This window comes from Symphalangus syndactylus, chromosome 11, assembly GCF_028878055.3.
Source record: "Symphalangus syndactylus isolate Jambi chromosome 11, NHGRI_mSymSyn1-v2.1_pri, whole genome shotgun sequence".
Lineage (NCBI taxonomy): Eukaryota > Metazoa > Chordata > Mammalia > Primates > Hylobatidae > Symphalangus > Symphalangus syndactylus.
In genome coordinates this window covers 119,980,473-119,999,499 of record NC_072433.2, presented here as the reverse complement: position 1 = coordinate 119,999,499, position 19,027 = coordinate 119,980,473, and the positions used below count along the sequence as shown (strand labels likewise).

General features: G+C 44.2%; 1 protein-coding gene and 1 pseudogene across 13 annotated transcripts in view; one reads left to right on the top strand and one right to left on the bottom strand.

Moving 5' to 3' along the window:
- The window catches only part of ZCCHC10 (zinc finger CCHC-type containing 10), a 32,046-nt gene that overhangs the window by 9,655 nt on the left and 3,364 nt on the right, over nt 1-19,027 (top strand). For 8 of the 13 annotated variants that reach the window (XM_055299507.2, XM_055299508.2, XM_055299502.2 and 5 more), the window contains one exon: nt 11,836-11,997. The exons of 1 other annotated variant lie outside the window; for it this stretch is intronic. In XM_055299507.2, coding sequence (XP_055155482.1) covers nt 11,836-11,997 — 162 coding nt within the window. Of the gene's footprint in view, nt 1-4,972; nt 5,096-7,488; nt 7,578-11,835; nt 11,998-19,027 lie in introns of those variants that run through there. 4 more of the 13 variants (XM_063612462.1, XM_063612461.1, XM_063612460.1 and 1 more) reach the window with 2 other exon arrangements.
- LOC129457633 (cytochrome c oxidase subunit NDUFA4-like) lies at nt 15,943-18,984 on the bottom strand (annotated as a pseudogene).

The window sequence follows — 19,027 nt, the reverse complement described above, 5'->3', positions numbered from 1 at the left end:
CATATAGCTATGTAGTGAAAGAGTAAAGATTTCTTTAAAACTTTAAAGAAGTGCTGGGATTACAGGTGTGAACCAACACACCTGGCCTTGGTTTATTTACTATCTGTGCACTAGAGTTTAATTTTTTTTTTTTTTTTTTTTTTGAGACAGATTCTCACTTTGTTGCCCAGACTGGAAGGCTGTGGTACGATCTCGGCTCACTGCAACCTCCGCCTCCTGGTTGGTTTCAAGCGATTCATAGGCCTCAGCCTCCCGAGCAGTTGGGACTACAGGCATGTGCCACGACACCCAGCTAATTTTTTGTATTTTTAGTAGAGACAGAGTTTTGCCATGTTGGCCAGGCTAGTCTCGAACTCCTGGCTTCAAGTGATCCACCCACCTGGTCTCCTAAAGTGTTGGGATTACAGGAGAGAGCTACCACACCTGGCTGTCTCTTTAAACTTTGTATAGAATCGTTCAATTTGGATTATTCTATCTTATACCTTATGTTAAATGAAGCTGTAATTTATTCTTTGTTATTACCATGAAGTATTCCACTGTATTTTCTACCACAAATTTCTGTTCTAGTTTCATATTATTTCCAATTTTGAGGATACTGCAAATCATGCTGCCAAGCACAGTGGCTCATGCCTACAATCCCAGCACTTTGGGATGCTGAGGTGGAAAGATTGCTTGAGGCCAGGAGTTTGAAACCAGCCTAGGAAACATAGTGAGACCCTATCTCTACAAAAACTAAAAATATTAGCCATGCGTGGTGGTGGGCGCCTGTGGTCCCAGCTACTTGAGAGGCTGAGGTGGAAGGATGGCTTGGGCTCAGGAGATTGAGGTTGCAGTGAGCCATGATCACACCATAGCACTCCAGTCTGGGCAACAGAGTGAGACACTGTCTCAAAAATGAAAAAAAAAAATCATGCTATGGACATTTTTATAGTTCTTCCTCTTCCCTTCCTTAACAATGCAATCCTAAAGGTATTGGGTAGAATAGAGCACACTAGGTGTCTATGCAGAGGGTCAACTTGGCTTTGAAATATTAGAGCTGAATGTGGGGTCAGGAGAGCACCTACAGAGGAGCTTGAACTGGCTTGTGATGTCAGCAGGTTGTAGAGGTCATCCAGTAGTGGGGAAGTCCAATGCAGGGTGTCAGATCCCAAGCTGGGTCAAAGGTGTCCACACGAGGCAGTTTAACAAAAGTTGTCTCCTCACGGAGAGAACATCCACACAGGGTATGTGAGTGGGTATAATTTGGTATAGGGTACCGGAGCCTGAGTATAAAGAGAAATGTGTCTGGGGGGCCCACCTGGCAATGGGAGTCGCGGGTTGGGGTGCAGGGCAGATTCCAAGCGAAGTTAAGAGGATATGGGGGAGGAGGCAGCAGTGGCAACAATGGGCAATTGGTTACATAAGGGGAATTGACCAAATAAGTCATCTATTAAGGATAGTGGGAGCCAGGTTTCTTCCTGAAGAAGGAAGTATAGAAGAGAAAAATAGCTGGGCGCGGTGGGTCACACCTATAATCCCAGCACTTTGGGAGGCTGAGGCGGGCGGATCACCTGAGGTCAGGAGTTCACGACCAGCCTGGCCAATGTGGCGAAACCCCACCTCTACTAAAAATACAAAAATTAGCCAGGTGTGGTGGCAGGCACCTGTAATCCCAGCAAATTGGGAGGCTGAGGCAAGAGAATCGATTGAACCCGGGAGGCGGAGGTTGCAGTGAGCCGAGATTGCGTCATTGCACTCCAGCCTGGGCACAGGCGCAAAACTCCGTCTCAGAAAAAAAAAAAAGAGAAAAATAAATAATAATTGCTTCTCGGCTTTTTGGCTAAGATCAAGTGGAGAAAAATTTAAAAATCTGTGAAATTGGGTTAGAATTAAACTTATCAGTGTGAAATCATGGTTTTCAAAATATTAAATATAGATGTAAGTGTGTATATTTGACAGATGAGTAGGTGTGTGTGTTCCCTAGCTCTATCCACTGACAGTAACTAGGAGCAGCAATATCCCAGTAACAGCAAGCAAGTCTGTGCCCGCATGTTGGCTCCAAACATTATCAGAGCACCTTGGAGAAATGGCTGGTTTCAGGGCTGGAGCAGGGAAAATAAAAACTAAGCCTGTATTTTTTTGTTCTTGTACCAGAAATCAAGGAAATACCCAAATAATAAAGGAGCCATGTCAAAAGAACACAGAATCCAGCTTGAAGGGACTCCCACTGACCAAAACTATGACAATTTGAGCCTCAGACTAAAAGTTGGTGATGGATTATAACCCACTGAATAAAAGGGAAAAACATTAATCCACACTCATGAATAAAGGAACTAAATATTTAATGAGGAGTAGGATACTTATGGACTTTCAAGTATTAGCCCACAAAATAATTATTAGTTATCAATTGCTGTGTAACAGATTACTCCTAAAATTTAGTGGCTTATAACAATAAATATTAATTCACAGTTTCCCTGGGTCAGGAATTGAGGAGTGACCTAGGCGAGTGGTTCTGACTCAGGCTCTCCCATGTGGTTGTTATCAGGATGTTGGCAGGGGCAGCAGTTATCTGAAGGCTTGACCAGAGCTGGGAATCTGCTTCCAAGATGGTTCACTTACATGGCTATTGACAGCAGGGTAAGGTTCCTTGCCACATGGGTCATTGTGGAGGCTGCTTGAGTATATTCATAACATGGCAGCTACTTGACCTAGTCTTCAAAGTCACACTCCCTCACCTTGCTTCATTCTGTTAATTGGAAGCAAGTTGTGAAGTCCAAGCCACACCCAAGGAGAGGGGAATTACAATTCCACAAAATTTGTGAACATATTTTAAAACTGCCACAATTACAAAAGGATGAAAAGTAACTTTACAGGCCAAATGCGGTGGCTTCTGCCTGTAATCCCAGCACTTTGGGAGGCTAAGTCAGCCAGATCACTTGAGGTTAGGAGTTCGAGACTCCTAACCTGGCCAACATGGTGAAACCCCATATCTACTAAAAATACAACAATTAGCTGAGTGTGGTGGTGCACACCTGTAATCCCAGCTACTCAGTAGGCTGAGGCAGGAGAATCTCTTGAGCCCGGGAGGCAGAGGCTGCGGTGAGCTGAGATCACGCCACTACACTCCAGCCCGGGTGACAGAGCAAGACTTAGTCTCAAAAAAAAAAACACCTCACAGTGGTGAAGTCTGGTAGATACTCCTTAATCAAGGGATCAAAGTGAACATCATCAGTAATAAGACAAATTGAAATCTTATGTTAACCTGATAGGATACAATGAGAAGTACACAGCATCACTTCTGTTTTATTCCTGCCAAAGATACTCAGAGATATCAGATGTGATAGCCAGCCTCTAAGATGGACTATGATGATCTCTGTCTCCTGGTACACCCTTGTGTAATCACGCATTATACCATGGTTGGTCTGTGTGATCAGTAGAATACAGCAAAATTTATGGTCTTGGTCATTCATTCTGGGCAAAGCTGTGTTGTAAGTAGCACTTTGGAAAGGCCAACATGGCAAGGAACTAAAGCCTTTTGCAAGTAGCCACGTGAGTGGGCTTGGAAGCAAATTTTCGAACTCAAATTGAAGCACACTGCGAAGATACCTGGCTTATAATCTTGTAAAAGTGTCAAGATCATGAAAAGCAAGACGTGACTGAGGAACTCTTCCCTACTGAAGGAAACTAAAGAAATGTGACAAGTGCAACTCTGGCGCTGAACTGAATTTGCTATATGGGACATTAAGACATTTGATGAAACTTAAATGTGGTCTAAAGAGTAAATAGGGCCGGGCGCGGTGGCTCACGCTTATAATCCCAGCACTTTGGGAGGCCCGGGTGGGCGGATCATCTGAGGTCAGGAGTTCAAGACCAGCCTGACCAACATGGAGAAATCCCCCTCTACTAAAAAATACAAAAAAAATTAGCCAGGTGTGGTGGCACATGCCTGTAATCCCAGCTACTGGGGAGGCTGAGGCAGGAGAATTGCTTGAACCTGGGGGGCGGAGGTTGTAGTGAGCTGAAATCGCGCCATTGCACTCCAGCCTGGGCAACAAGAGCAAAACTCTGTCTCAAAAAAAAAAAAAAAAAAGTAAATAGTAGGAATGTATCAACATTAATTTCTTGATTTTGATTGATATATAGGAGAAGGTTCTAGTTTACAGAAAATATGCAGGAAAATATTCTGGGTTGATGAGGAATCAAGTGGGCAACTTACAAATGATTTAGGAAAAATTATTTGAAACAGAGTTAGAACCTTTCTGTAAGGTTGTGACTGAAAATTTTTGAAAGCTATAGTACATAAAGGAAAAGCAATATTGTAAATATTTTTTGGTATACTTGTGCATGGATTTCTATTGCATACAAGTAGAATTGCTGGGCCATAGAGTAAGCATATCTTTTCAACTATAGTAAATGGTTGTTTTTGAGGCTTTTTTTTTTTTCCAAAATAGTTGTACCAATTTGTATTCTTATCAATAGTGGATGGATGTTTCTTTTCCCATATATATATATATATTTTTTTTTTGAGACGGGGTCACTTTGTTGCCCAGGCTGGAATGCAGTGGCGCGATCTTGGCTGACCACAGCGTCCGCCACCTGGGTTCAAGCGATTCTCCTGCCTCAACCTCCCGACTAGGTGGGACTACAGGCGTGCACCACCATGCCCAGCTAATTTTTGTATTTTTAGTAGAGACGCGGTTTCACTATGTTGTCCAGGCTGGTCTCGAACTCCTGACCTCGTGATCTGCCTGCCTCGGCCTTCCAAAGTGCCAGGATTACAGGTGTGAGCCACGACGCCTGGCCTCCTTTGCTACATATCTTTGCTAACATTTGCTATTACTAGTTTTTATTTTTAGTCTTTCTGGGAGGTGTGTAGTGGTATTTTGTTGGGGTTTTAATTTGCTTTTCTTTGATTTATAATGAATACTTTTTCATATGTTTATTGTTCGTTTGTGTTTCCTACTCCCTTTTTTTTTTTTTTTTTTTTTTTTAGATGGGAGTCTCACTCTGTCGCCCAGGTTGGAGTGCAGCGGTGCTATCTTGGCTCACTGCAATCTCTGCCTTTTGGTTTCAAGCAATTCTCCTGCCTCAGCCTCCCAAGTATCTGGGACCACAGGTGTGCATTGCCATGCCCAGCTAATTTTTTGTATTTTTATTTATTTATTTATTATTATTTTTAATTTTATTTTTTATTTATTTTTTTTTTGAGACGGAGTCTCGCTCTGTCGCCCAGGCTGGAGTGCAGTGGCGCCATCTGGGCTCACTGCAAGCTCCGCCTCCCAGGTTCACGCCATTCTCCTGCCTCAGCCTCTCCGAGTAGCTGGGTCTACAGGCACCCACCACCACCACGCCTGGCTAATTTTTTTGTATTTTTAGTAGAGACGGGGTTTCACCATGTTAGCCAGGATGGTCTCCATCTCCTGACCTTGTAATCTGCCCGCCTCGGCTTCCCAAAGTGCTGGGATTACAGGCGTGAGCCACCGCACCCAGCCTATTTTTTGTATTTTTAGTAGAAATGAGGTTTCACCATGTTAGCCAGGCTGGTCTTGGACTCCTGACCTCAAGTGATCCACCCACCTTGGCCTCCCAAAGTGCTGGGATTATAGACGTGAGCCACTGTGACCAGCCCCTAGTCCCATTTTTGTACTATCTTTTCATATTCTACTTCATCTTATTTTTCTGTTATCCATCTTTTTTTTTTTAATTAAAATCTTCCCTACTTGTTGTTTTACAAGGGCATTTTGTCTGTTACTGGCCTTTTGAATTTCTGTACACTTTTTTTTTTTTTTTTTTTTTGAGATGGAGTCTCACTCTGTTGCCTAGGCTGGAGTGCAGTGGTGTGATCTTGGCTCACTGCAACCTCTGCCTCCTGAGTTCAAGAAATTCTCCTGCCTCAGCCTCCCAAGTAGCTGGGATTACAGGCATGCACCACCACACCCAGCTAATTTTTGTATTTTTTTTTTTTTTTTTTTTTTGAGACGGAGTCTTGCTCTGTCGCCCAGGCTGGAGTGCAGTGGTGCGTCCTCGGCTCACTGCAAGCTCCGCCTCCCGGGTTCACGCCATTCTCCTGCCTCAGCCTCTCCGAGTAGCTGGGACTACAGGCGCCCGCCACCACGCCCGGCTAATTTTTTGTATTTTTAGTAGAGATGGGGTTTCACCGTGTTGGCCAGGCTGGTCTGGAACTCCTGGCCTCAGGTGATTCACCTGCCTTGACCTTCCAAGGTGCTGGGATTACAGGCGTGAGCCACTGAGCCTGGCCCACTTTTTTCTATTTTTTTCTTTTCTTTTCTTTTCTTTTTTTTTTTTGCGATGGAGCCTCTCTCTGTCGCTCAGGCTAGGGTACAGTGGCACAATCTTGGTTCACTGCAACCTCTGCCTCCCAGGTTTGAGCAGTTCTCCTGCCTCAGCCTCCCAAGTAGCTGGGGACTACAGGTGCATGCCACCATCCCCAGATAATGTTTTAAAAATTTTTTTTGGTGGAGATGGGCTTTCACTGTGTTGCCCACGCTGGTCTCGAACTTCTGACCTCAAATGATCTGCCTACCCTGGCCTCCCAGAGTGCTGGGATTACAAGAGAGAGCCATCAAGCCTGGCTGTATACATATTTTAGAATGAGCTTGTTAAGTTCTACACCCAAAAAAACTTTTGGGATTTTTTTTTTTTTTTTTTTTTTTTTTTTTTTTTTTGAGACGGAGTCTTGCTCTGTCGCCCAGGCTGGAGTGCAGTGGCTCAATCTCGGCTCACTACAAGCTCCGCCTCCCGGGTTCACGCCATTCTCCTGCCTCAGCCTCTCCGAGTAGCTGGGACTACAGGCGCCCGCCACCACGCCCGGCTAATTTTTTGTACTTTTTAGTAGAGACGGGGTTTCACCGTGGTCTCGATCTCCTGACCTCGTGATCCGCCCGCCTCGGCCTCCCAAAGTGCTGGGATTACAAGCGTGAGCCACCGCGCCCGGCCAACTTTTGGGATTTTTATTGGAATTGCTTTGAATCTATACGGGAATTTGGGGAGAATTGACATTTTATAATACCGAATCTTCCAGTCTTTGAACATGGTATATCCCTCTATTTGTTTAGCTACTTTTATTGGTATTTAATTTATCTCAGTCAGGGTTTTTTTTTTTTTAGATGGAGTCTCACTGTATTGCCCAGGCTGGAGTGCAGTGGTGTGATCTTGGCTCACTGCATCCTCTGCTGCCCAGGTTCAAGCAATTCTCCTGCCTCAGCCTCCCGAGTAGCTAGGATTACAGGTGTCTACCACTGCACCCAGCTAATTTTTTTGTGTTTTTATTAGAGATGGGGTTTCATCGTCTTGGCCAGGATGGTCCTGAATTCCTGACCTCGTGATCCATCTGCCTTGGCCTCCCAAAGTGTTGGGATTACAGGCGTGAGCCACCACGCCTGGCCTAAGGTTTGTTTTTGCATAAAAGTCTCACACTTCTTTTCTCTGTTTTCTAGGTATTTGGTAGTTTTTAGGATTATTATAAATATTATCTTTTTAAAATGTTCACTTATGCAGTGGCTCATGTCTGTAATCTGGGAGGCCAAAGCAGGAGGATTGCTGGAGCCCAGGAGTTCAAGACCAGCCTGGGCAACTTAGTGAGACCTCTTCTCCAAAAAAAAAAAAAAAAAAATTAATTAAAAGGTTCCTTTTAGCCAGGTGTGGTGGCTCACACCTGTAATCCCAACACTTTGGAAGGCCAAGGCAGGTGGGTCACTTGAGGTCAGGAGTTCGAGACCAGCCTGACCCACATAGTGAAACCCTATCTCTACTAAAAATACAAAAAATTAGCTGGGTGTGGTGGCTGGCGCCTGTAATCCCAGCTACTCGGGAGGCTGAGGCAGGAGAATCACTTGAATCGGGGAGGTGGATGTTGCAGTGACCTGAGATCGCGCCATTGCACTCCAGCCTGGGCAACAAGAGCGAAACTCCATCTCAAAAAAAAAAAAAAGTTCCTTTTAAACTGTTTTTGTGGCTGGGTGCAGTGATTCACGCCTGTAATCCCAGCACTTTGGGAGGCCAAGGTGCGAGGATCACTTGAGCTCAGGAATTTGAAACTAGCCGGGGCAACATAAGGAGACCTCATCTCTACAAACAAAATACGAAAACTGTTTTTGTTATATAGAAACTCAATTCATCTTTATATGGTGTCTCTATAGCTAATATAAGGTTCCACAAACCATGGTCACTGAATCCTGCCTGCTACCTGTTTTTGGAGGCTCATAAGCTAAGAATGTTGTTTATATATGAGCCTTCATTTCATCCACAAAATACGGAAATTTGTTTTCTCTCATGTTATATGAGTACCTGTATAACATCCACAGTTTTGCCTCTTGTTCCACAAAGCCTGTAATATTTACTACCTGACCCTTTACAGAAAAATTTGCTGACCTGTACCAGGCGTGGTGGCTCACACCTGTAATCGTAGCACTTTGGGAGGCTGAGGCAAGTGGATTGCCTGAGCCCAGGAGTTCGAGACCAGCCAGGATAACACGGTGAAACCCCGTCTCTACTAAAATAAAAAAAATTAGCCGTGCATGGTGGTGTGTGCCTGTAGTCCCAGCTACTCCTGAAGCTGAGACAGGAAAATTGCTTGAACCTGGGAGGCAGAGGTTGCAGTAAGCCGAGATCGCGCCACTACACTCTAGCCTGGGCGACAGAGCAAGACTTCGTCTCCAAAAAAAAAAAAAAAAATTGCTGACCCAAATTTAAAACCTTGCTAAACTCACTTAATTCTAATTATTACAAAATATTTTATCTGTAGATTCATTAGGATTTACAATGTACCTAACGCGTTATCAATAAGAAATGACAGGTTTATTTCTTCCTTTTCAATTCTTTTACTTCTTTTTCTTCCTTGGCTGTATCTCAGTCCAATTTCAGGGACTGGATTTTTCTCAGTCTTCTAGGTAACTAGAAGTTGGCTGAAGTTTGTAAAAACTTGGGTTTATTTGTAGGATATAGCCCTTCGTCTTAACTCTGACACAGAGTTTATCTCCCTAGCTTGTAATATGTGATGCTTACCCTCTTGCGATGGACAGACACACCCAGCACAAAAGTTGACTTAATTCTGGATTTCTGTCTTCTTCCATATCTTGTTTTGATTATTCTGTTTTTTTTTTTTTTTTTTTTTTTTTTTGAGACGGAATCTTACTCTGTCGCCCAGGCCAGGGTGCAGTGGCGTGATCTCGGCTCACTGCAAGCTCCGCCTCCTTAAGTTCAAACGATTCTCCTGCCTCAGCTTCCTGAGTAGCTGAGATTACAGGTGTGTGCCACCAAGCCTGGCAATTTTTGTATTAGTAGAGACGGGTTTCACCATGTTGGCCACGCTGGTCTCGAATTTCTGACCTCAAGCGATCCGCCCACCTCAGCCCCACAAAGTGCTGGGATTATGGGAATGAGCCACCGCACCTGGCCATCATTTTTTTTTTTTAAGAGACAGAATCAGGCAGGGTGCAGTGGCTCATGCCTGTAATCCCAGCACTTTGGGAGGCCGAAGTAGGTGGATCACTTGAGGCCAGGAGTTTGAGACCAGCCTGGTCAACATGGCAAAACCCCACCTCTACAAAAAATACAAAAATTAGCCGGGCGTGATAGTGCGTGCCTGTAGTCTCAACTACTCAGGAGGCTGAGGCAGGAGAATTGCTTTAACCTGGGAGGCAGAGGTTGTGGTGAGCCGAGATCGTGCCACTGCACTCTGGCCTGGGCAACAGAGTGAGACTTCATTTTTAAAAAAAAAAAAAAAAAAAAAAAAAAAAAAGAGTATCTCCATCTGTCACCCAAGTTGAAGTGCAGTGGCGCAATCATAGCTTACTGTAGCCTCGAACTCCTGGGCTCAATTGCGCCTCCTGTCTCAGATTCCCAAGTAGCTGGGACTACAGGTGTTTGCCAGCACACCTGGCTAATTTTTGTAGTTTTTTTAGAAACAGGGTTTCACCGTGTTGCCCAGGCTAGTAGTCTCAAACTTCTGAGCTCAAGTTATCTGCCTGCCTTGGCCTCCCAAAGTGCTGGGATTACAAGCGTGAACCACCAGGCCTGGCCCTGGCTAATCTTTCAAAATTTGTTGTAGAGGTTGAGTCTTGCTGTGTTGTCCTGCCTGGCTGGTCTCAAATTCCTGGCCTCAAGCAATCTTTCCACCGTGGCCACGTCTGGGATTACAGACGTGAGCCATTTCAGCTGGTCAGCTTGATTGTTCTTTACCCCCTTGTTGATTCTCTGATTCTTTTTTTTTTTTTTTGAGATGGAGTCTCACCCTGTTGCCCAGGCTGGAGTGCAATGGTGCAATCTCGGCTCACTGCAACCTCTGCCTCCCAGTTTCAAATGATTCTCCTGCTTCAGCCTCCCATGTAGCTGGGATTATAGGTGCCCACCACCACGCCCAGCTAATTTTAGTAGAGACAGGGTTTCACCATGTTGGCCAGGCTGGTCTCGAACTCCTGACCTCGTGATCCACCTGCCTCAGCTTCCCAAAGTGCTGGGATTACAGGTGTGAGCCACTGCTCCCGGCCTGATTTTCTGATTCTTTTTTTTTTTTTTTTTTAAGGCAGAGTCTGACTCTGTCACCCAGGCTGGAGTGTAGTGGCGTGGTCTCGGCTCACTGCAGGCTTTGCCTCCTGGGTTCACACCATTCTCCTGCCTCAGTCTCCCCAGTAGCTGGGACTACAGGCTCCCACTACCACCACGCCCAGCTAATTTTTTGTATTTTTAATAGAGACGGGGTTTCACCGTGTTAGCCAGGATGGTCTCGATCTCCTGACCTCGTGATCCGCCCGCCTCGGCCTCCCAAAATGCTGGGATTACAGGCACGAGCCACCGCGCTCAGCCGATTTTCTGATTCTTAAAGAAGCTCGTTAAAAATGTTTTGATGGTCTTTTCTAGTTCTGAGCCGGAAAGTAGTCTGAATGACCTAGTCTCTCATAACTGGAAGAGAATTGAGGAGCCAAGATTTGAATTCAACTGTATCTTCAAGGTCTATGCTTTTAACCATTTATTATATGTATTAATCCATTTTCACGCTGCTGATAAAGACATACCCAAGACTGGGCAATCTATAAAAAAAAGAAGTTTATTGGACTCACAGTTCAACATGGCTGGGGAGGCCTCACAATCATGGCAGAAGGCAAGGAGGAACAAGTCACATCTTACATGGACGGCAGCAGGAAAAGAGAGAGAGACTGTGCAGGGAAACTCCTGTTTTTTGTGTTTTGTTTTGTTTTGTTTTTTGTGAGACGGAGTCTCGCTCTGTTGCCCAGGCTGGAGTGCAGTGGTGCAATCTTGGCTCACTGCAAGCTCTGCCTCCCGGGTTCACACCATTCTCCTGCCTCAGCCTCCCGAGTAGCTGGGACCACAGGCACCCACCACCATGCCTGGCTAATTTTTTTGTATTTTTAGTGGAGATGGGGTTTCACCATGTTAGCCAGGATGGTCTCCCAATCTCCTGACCTCATAATCCGCCTGCCTTAGCCTCCCAAAGTGCTGGGATTACAGGTGTGAGCCACCACGCCCAGCCAGAAACTCCTATTTTTAAAACCATCAGATCTTGTGATGTTTATTCACTATCACAAGAACAGCACAGGAAAGACTTGCCCCTATGATTAAGTTACCTCCCACCAGGTTTCTCCCACAACATGTGGGAATTCAAGATGAGATTTAGATGGGGACACAGCCAAACCATGTCATTACACTTATTATACTTTGTTATATTAAATCTCACATAACATAAAGGGTAAAATGTTGATTTTTATGAATTGGACCATAAGAGTAAACATAATTTTATCCTTTATATTTTTTATAGTTTTCAGGGTGAAAGTCACAAGACAGAATTTTAAGGGTTGTATTCTATTTTTTGTTCTGTAGTGAAGCAAATAAGCAACATGTAAGATGTCAGAAATGCTTGGAATTTGGACATTGGACTTATGAATGCACAGGAAAAAGAAAATACCTACATAGGCCCTCAAGGACAGCAGAACTAAAGAAAGCTTTAAAGGAAAAAGAAAACAGATTATTATTACAACAAAGGTAGGTTTACATGTGGTATCCAAAGGAATATTTTTTTAATGTATATATAGAATTTATTAAAGGACCAAACGTTTCATGGTGGTTCTCCAGATTTTAATTATAATGTTACTAATGTTTAATGGATGCTTACTGTGTGCCAAGTACTATTCTAGGGTCTTTATAAGTATTAGCTTATTTAAACCTGATATCTACACTATTAAGGTAGGTAGTATTATTGTCTTCATTTTACATATGAAGAAACTAAAGCAAGGAGATGTTGAATAACTTACTCATTGTCATACAGCTAGTAAGAAGAAAAAGTAAGTGTTAAATCATGCAGCTTGTCCCCCAGATTCATGGTCTTAATCATTTTGCTTTTTTGCCTCAACTGTCAATGAAATGACAGTTGAATTAAGAGATAGATTATATGAGCTGACATGGAAAGCTATCCAAGAAGTATCAGGTCTATTAATTAAGGTAGAGAACAGAATATATAATATGCTATGATTTATGTTTATAAAAAGAAGAATTGGCTGGGCAGGGTGGCTCACACCTGTAATCCCAGCACTTTGGGAGGCCGACACCTGGCCAACATGGTAAAATCCCATCTCTGCTAAAAATACAAAAATTAGCCGGGCAGCTGGGTGTGGTGGCTGACGCCTGTAATCCCAGCACTTTTGGAGGCCGAGGCAGGCGGATCACGAGGTCAGGAGATTGAGACCATCCTGGCTAACACGGTGAAACCCCGTCTCTACTAAAAAAAAGCACAAAAAATTAGCCGGGCGTGGTGGCAGGTGCCTGTAGTCCCAGCTACTCAGGAGGCTGAGGCAGGAGAATGGCGTGAACCAGGGAGGCAGAGCTTGCAGTGAGCCAAGATAGCGCCACTGCACTCCAGCCTAGGCGAAAGAGCGAGACTCCGTCTCAGAAAAAAAAAAAAAAAAATTAGCCAGGCATGGTGGCAGGTACCTGTAATCCCAGCTACTCAGGAGGCTGAGGCAAGAGAATCACTTGAACCTGGGAGGTGGAAGTCTCGGTGAGCTGAGATTGTGCCACTGCATTCCAGGCTGGGCAACAGAGGGAGACTCTGTCTCAAAAAAAAAAAAAAAGCAGCATCTTCCTAAGGGCTGTTAGCTGTATAATAGTGTCTTAAATATTTAGACTTTCAAGGCAACAGTCTTCCAATTTGTGACGTGAAAGGTCTTCAAGAGTTATGCAGGAATACATAACCAATTTCTAGATTATCAACATTCATATACAATTCTTCCTAAAACAAATCTGGTGAGAACTTGCCTACTGGTCTCCTTTTCTGCTTCCCCTTTTCCAACAGCGCTTCTCTAATCTCATAAAAGAAAGGTATACCTCTCACCCATCTCTAACATACCTTAGTGTATTGTCCTTACGTATAAAAACCTAGACGGTTTTTCAGAATAGTGGTGTTTGTGCTGAGAAAGTGAATGGTCATAATAGTTTTGTTTGTTTGTTTGTTTTGAGACAGGGTCTCACTGTGTCACCCAGGCTGGAGTGCAGTCTCAGCTCACTGCAACCTCCACCTCCTGGGTTCAAGTAATTCTCCCACCTCAGCCTCCCCAGTAGCTGAGACTTCAGGTGCACACCACCACGCCTGGCTAATTTTTTGTATTTTTGGTAGAGATGGGATTTTGCCATGTTGCCCAGGGTGGTCTCAAACTCCTGAGCTCGAGCAATCCACCCACCTCGGCCTCCCAAAGTGCTGGGGTTATAGGCATGGGCCACTGTGCCCAGCTGGCCATAATTTTTTAGAGTAAAATTTTTTTTTTTTTTTTTTTTTGAGACAGAGTCTCTCTCTGTCACCCAGACTGGAGTGCAGTGGTGCGATCTCAGCTCACTTCAACCTCTGCTTCCCAGGTTCATGTGATTGTGCCTCAGCCTCCGGAGTAGCTGGGAGTATAGGCGCATGCAACCACACCTGGCTAATTTTTTGTATTTTTAGTAGAGACGGGGTTTCACTGTGTTAGCCAGGATGGTCTTGATCTCCTGACCTCGTGATCCACCCGCCTCGGCCTCCCAAAGTGCTGGGATTACAGGCGTGAGCCACCGCACCTGGCTGAGAGTAAATTCTTTTTTAAGGTTTTTCCCTCAACAAAATTAAAGAGGACCTAATTGAATTGTCAATTAAAAAACATATTTTAGGCCGGGCGTGGTGGCTCACGCTTGTAATCCCAGCACTTTGGGAGGCTGAGGCGGGCGGATCACGAGGTCAGGAGATAGAGACCATGGTGAAACCCCGTCGCTACTAAAAATACAAAAAAAAATTAGCCGGGCGTGGTGGCGGGCGCCTGTAGTCCCAGCTACTCGGAGAGGCTGAGGCAGGAGAATGGCGTGAACCCGGGAGGCAGAGTTTGCAGTGAGCCGACATTGCGCCACTGCACTCCAGCCTGGGTGACAAAGCGAGACTCCGTCTCAAAAAAATATATATATATATATTTTAATGGTATATTATTATGTGACTTGTGGAATATAACAGATGGAATGCAGAGAATTGAGTGACATGGAAATAACAAAAGTCTTTCCATTCCAATCCATCTATTTAGGTTAGGGTTTCTCTAGGTTAAATATGTAACACTTAAGAATTAAGCCGGGCGTGGTGGCTCACACCTGTAATCCCAGCACTTTGGGAGGCCGAGGCGGGTGGATCACCAGGTCAGGAGATCGAGACCATCCTGGCTAACACAGTGAAACCCCGTTTCTACTAAAAAGATACAAAAAATCAGCTGGGCGTGGTGGTGGGCGCCTGTAGTCCCAGCTACTCGGGAGGCTGAGCCAGGAGAATGGCGTGAACCCGGGAGGTGGAGCTTGCAAGGGAGCCAAGATTGCGCCACTGCACTCTAGCCTGGGTGACAGAGCGAGACTCCGTCTCAAGAAATAAAAATAAAAATAAAAAAGAATTAAGCTGTGTGCGGTGGCTCATGCCTGTAATCCCAGCACTTTGGGAGGCCGAGGCGGGTGGATCACCTGAGGTTGGGAGTTCGAGACCAACCTTACCAACATGGAGAAACCCCGTCCCTACTAAAAATACAAAATTATCCAGACCTGGTGGCACATGCCCATAATCCCAGCTGCTTGGGAGGCTAAGACAGGAGAATCACTTGAACCCAGGAGGCGGAGGCTGTGGTGAGCCGAGACTGCGCCATTGCACTTCAGCCTGGGCAACAAGAGCGAAACTCCATCTCAAAAAAAAAAGAAAGAAATAAAAAATAAGAAATAATTCCCAAGGAACCATCTCTGCTGAAAAAATAGAATTTAAAAATAGGAATTTAATTGATGCCAAACCTGGTCACATTCTACCATGAAAAAATATTTATTTATAGATACCTGAACTAGAAAAAAATCTGTCATTAAGAAATGCATTTCCAGACTGGGCACAGTGGTTCACGCCTGTAATTCCAGCACTATGGGAGGCCGAGGTGGGTGGATCACTCGAGGTCAGGAGTTCGAGACCATCCTGGCCAACGTGGCAGAACCCTGCCTCTACTAAAAATACAAAAATTAGCTGGTGCGGTGGTGCACCCTGTAATTGCAGCTACTTGGGAAGCTGAGGCAGGGGGATCACTTGAACCCAGGAGGCAGAAGTTTCAGGGAACTGAAATCACACCACTGCACTCCAGCCTGGGTGATACAGCGAGACTCTATATCGCCAAAAATATATATATATATGCACATTACCAGTAAGTTTGTTTTAATGTAATAGTTATTAAAATTTATACTATCAGCCAAATGCTGTGGCTCATGCCTGTAATCCCAGTACTTTGGGAGGCCAAGACAGGAGGATCACTTGAGGCCAGAAGTCTAAGAACAGCCTAGGCAACATAGCAAGACCGTGTTTTGCTTTTTTTTTTCAACTTTCAGTTATTTATTAATCAGTGTAATCTCCAGTAGATTACCTCAACATGATTTCATGCATTTAGAGGAGAAATATTTCCTGTTAAGTGGAAAATTGTGCGGATGGCTTCTGGAAGACCTTCATTCTAAAGGAGCTTTATAGTGAAACATTTCATTTAGAAATCTGAACCCTCTTTCTTCAGTTTGCTGTAGTCCACATTCACTGAGTAGAACTTGTATTGATCATTGGGACCCAGTTTGTTCAGGGCTCTGGGTTATTCTTTCTGTCCCAGCAAACATCCGAATTGAACAATGCCAGACGCGAGAGAAACAGTGCTGCTCCAGTACCTCCAGTTCCAATAAATACAAAAAGGGGGATCAACTTCACCTGCTTCTTGGCCTGATCCATGATCTGGCAGAGAATGTTTGCAGCAGAAGCCTCCAACTGGAAAGGAGACAGCCAGCCTAGCCACCAGGCCCTGGGCTAAGTAGTATCTGCCAAGACCTTGTTTCTTAAAAAAAGGCCGGGCGTGGTGGCTCACACCTGTAATCCCAACACTTTGGGAGGCCAAAGTGGGTGGATCACCTGAGGTCACGAGTTCAAGACCAGCCTGGCCAACGTGGTGAAACGCCATCTCTACTAAAAGTACAAAAATTAGCCAAGCATGGTGGCGGACACCTGTAATCCCAGCTACTCAGGAGGCTGAGACAGGAAAATTGCTTGAACCCGGGAGGCAGAGGTTGAAGTGAGCCAAGATCGCGCAACAGTACTCCTACCTGGGCGACAGAACAAGCCTCCACCTCAAAAAAAAAAAAAAAAAGTATCAGCTGTTAAAAATGTTAGTATGTTCTTATGTGAATAATAGGTATTAAATTATTGTAGAACTTCTTATAATATGTATATAATATGCGCTTTGCAAATATTAAAACTTAGAATTGCAAGTATGAATTTTCCAGAAATTATTTTATTAGGAATGTAAGCAAAAAAAATGTTTGAAGACCCCTGTCCTAAAGAATGAAATATGGGTTATGAAAATTTTCATTCTAGTTTGGGTGCACACCTCTAATCCTAGCACTTTGGGAAGCTAAGGTGGGAGGATCACTTGAGGACAGGAGTTTGAGACCAGCCTGGGCAACACAGCAAGTCTCATCTCCACAAAAAATAAATAAATAAAATTTTATTTTGACATTTACTTTTGTTTTTCTAATTGTATCTCACAAGTATTTTGGTCTAAAAATATATATAATTACATGAATCTGGCTCTGTTAAAAAAGATTGCTGGCCGGGCACTGTGGCTCACACCTGCAATCCCAGCACTCTGGGAGGCCAAGGCGGGTGGATCACAAGATCAGGAGATCGAGACCATCCTGACTAACATGGTGAAACCCTGTGTCTACTAAAAATACAAAAAAATTAGCCAGACGTGGTGGCAGGCGCCTGTAGTCCCAGCTACTCGGGAGGCTGAGGCAGGAGAATGACATGAACCTGGGAGGTGGAGCTTGCAGTGAGCCGAGATCCTGCCACTGCACTCCAGCCTGGGTGACAGAGGGAGACTCCGTCTCAAAAAAAAAAAAAAAAAAAAAGACTACTGAATTTTGATTCAGTTATAATTTAATAAGTATACTTCACCCTCTTATTTTACTCCCCAAATGACAATTCCGTAAGTAATTCCATTGTGTAAAAAATTTTACATAAATACATGTTTATGTTTGGAGACTCAGGAAACAAGGACAGAAGCATTATCTAGGAAATATAGAGAAGGCCAGAATATAAAAACGTTGGCCATGTGTGGTGGCTCACACTTGTAATCCCAACACTTTGGGAAGCTGAGGTGAGCAGATTGCTTGAGCTTAGGAGTTCAAGACCAGCCTGGGCAACATGGTAAAACCCCGTCTCTACAAAAAATACAAAATTTAGGCATGGTAGTGCGTGCTTGTAGTCCCAGCTACTCTGGAGGTTGAGGTGGGAGGATTGCTGAGCCTGGGAGGCAGAGGTTGCAGTAAGCCAAGATCATGCCACTGCACTCTAGTAACAGTGGCATGGGTTACAGTGAGACCCTGTCTCAAAAAGAAAAAAAAAAAAAGTTAAATTTACAGGACAGTGGTGATAGAATTAATTCTGTTTTTTTCTTGTTGTTGTTGTTGTTTTTATTTTGAGACAGTCTTGCTCTGTCGCCAAAACTGGAGTGCAATGGTGCAATCTTAGCTCACTGCAACCTCCGCCTCCCAGGTTCAAGAGATTCTCCTGCCTCAGTCTCCTGGGTAGCTGGGAGTACAGGCGTGTGCCACCAATCTGGCTAAACTTTGTATTTTTTTTAGTAGAGACAGGGTTTCACCATGTTGGCCAGGCTGGTCTCGAACCCCTGACCTCAAATGATCTGCCTGCCTCGGCCTCCCAAAGTGCTGGGATTACAGGTGCGAGCCACCGCACCTGGCCTAATTCTGTAATTTAAAAACCTGATTTAGTATGCATGTTGTTTGACAGAATAATAGCAGCAAGCCATTTGTCCCTTTCATTCAGATTTACCAGACTTTATTCTTTATAAATAATGTGAGTGAGCATAGTTTTGAAGTATTAAATTTCTGGTCTTTAAAGAGTAAATAACTCGGCCAGGCAGGGTGGCTGACACCTGTAATCCCAGGACTTTGGGAGGCCAACGTGGGCGGATCATGAGGTCAGGAGTTTGAGACCAGCCTGGCCAGTATGGTAAAACCCTGTCTCTACTAAAAATATAAAAATTAGCCAGGCTTGGTGGCACACACCTGTAGTCCCAGCTACTCGGGAGGCTGAGGCAGAAGAATTTCTTGAACCCAGGAGGCAGAGGTTGCAGTGAGCCAAGATTGCACCACTGCACCAGCCTGGACAACAGAACAAGACTTCATCTCAAAAAAAAAAAAAGTAAATAACAGGGGACATGCAGAAAAAGAAATAGTTATTTTAAATTAAAGGGCTGCTTTTGAAAAATTATGAAATGGCTATTTATATGATTCTGAGAACTCAAACTACAAATTACGGCTATTGTGCTGTTAGCTTTGTTCTGTTGTTCAGGAAGTAGTGATATAGCTATATCAGCCTAAGTTCCAGACTAAAAAAATTTAATCATCTTAACTACTAACCTACCTGACTTTTATACAGTTGCCAAGATACATTGTATTGCTTAAATGCTGGTTAAGTTGACTGCATGTACCGTAT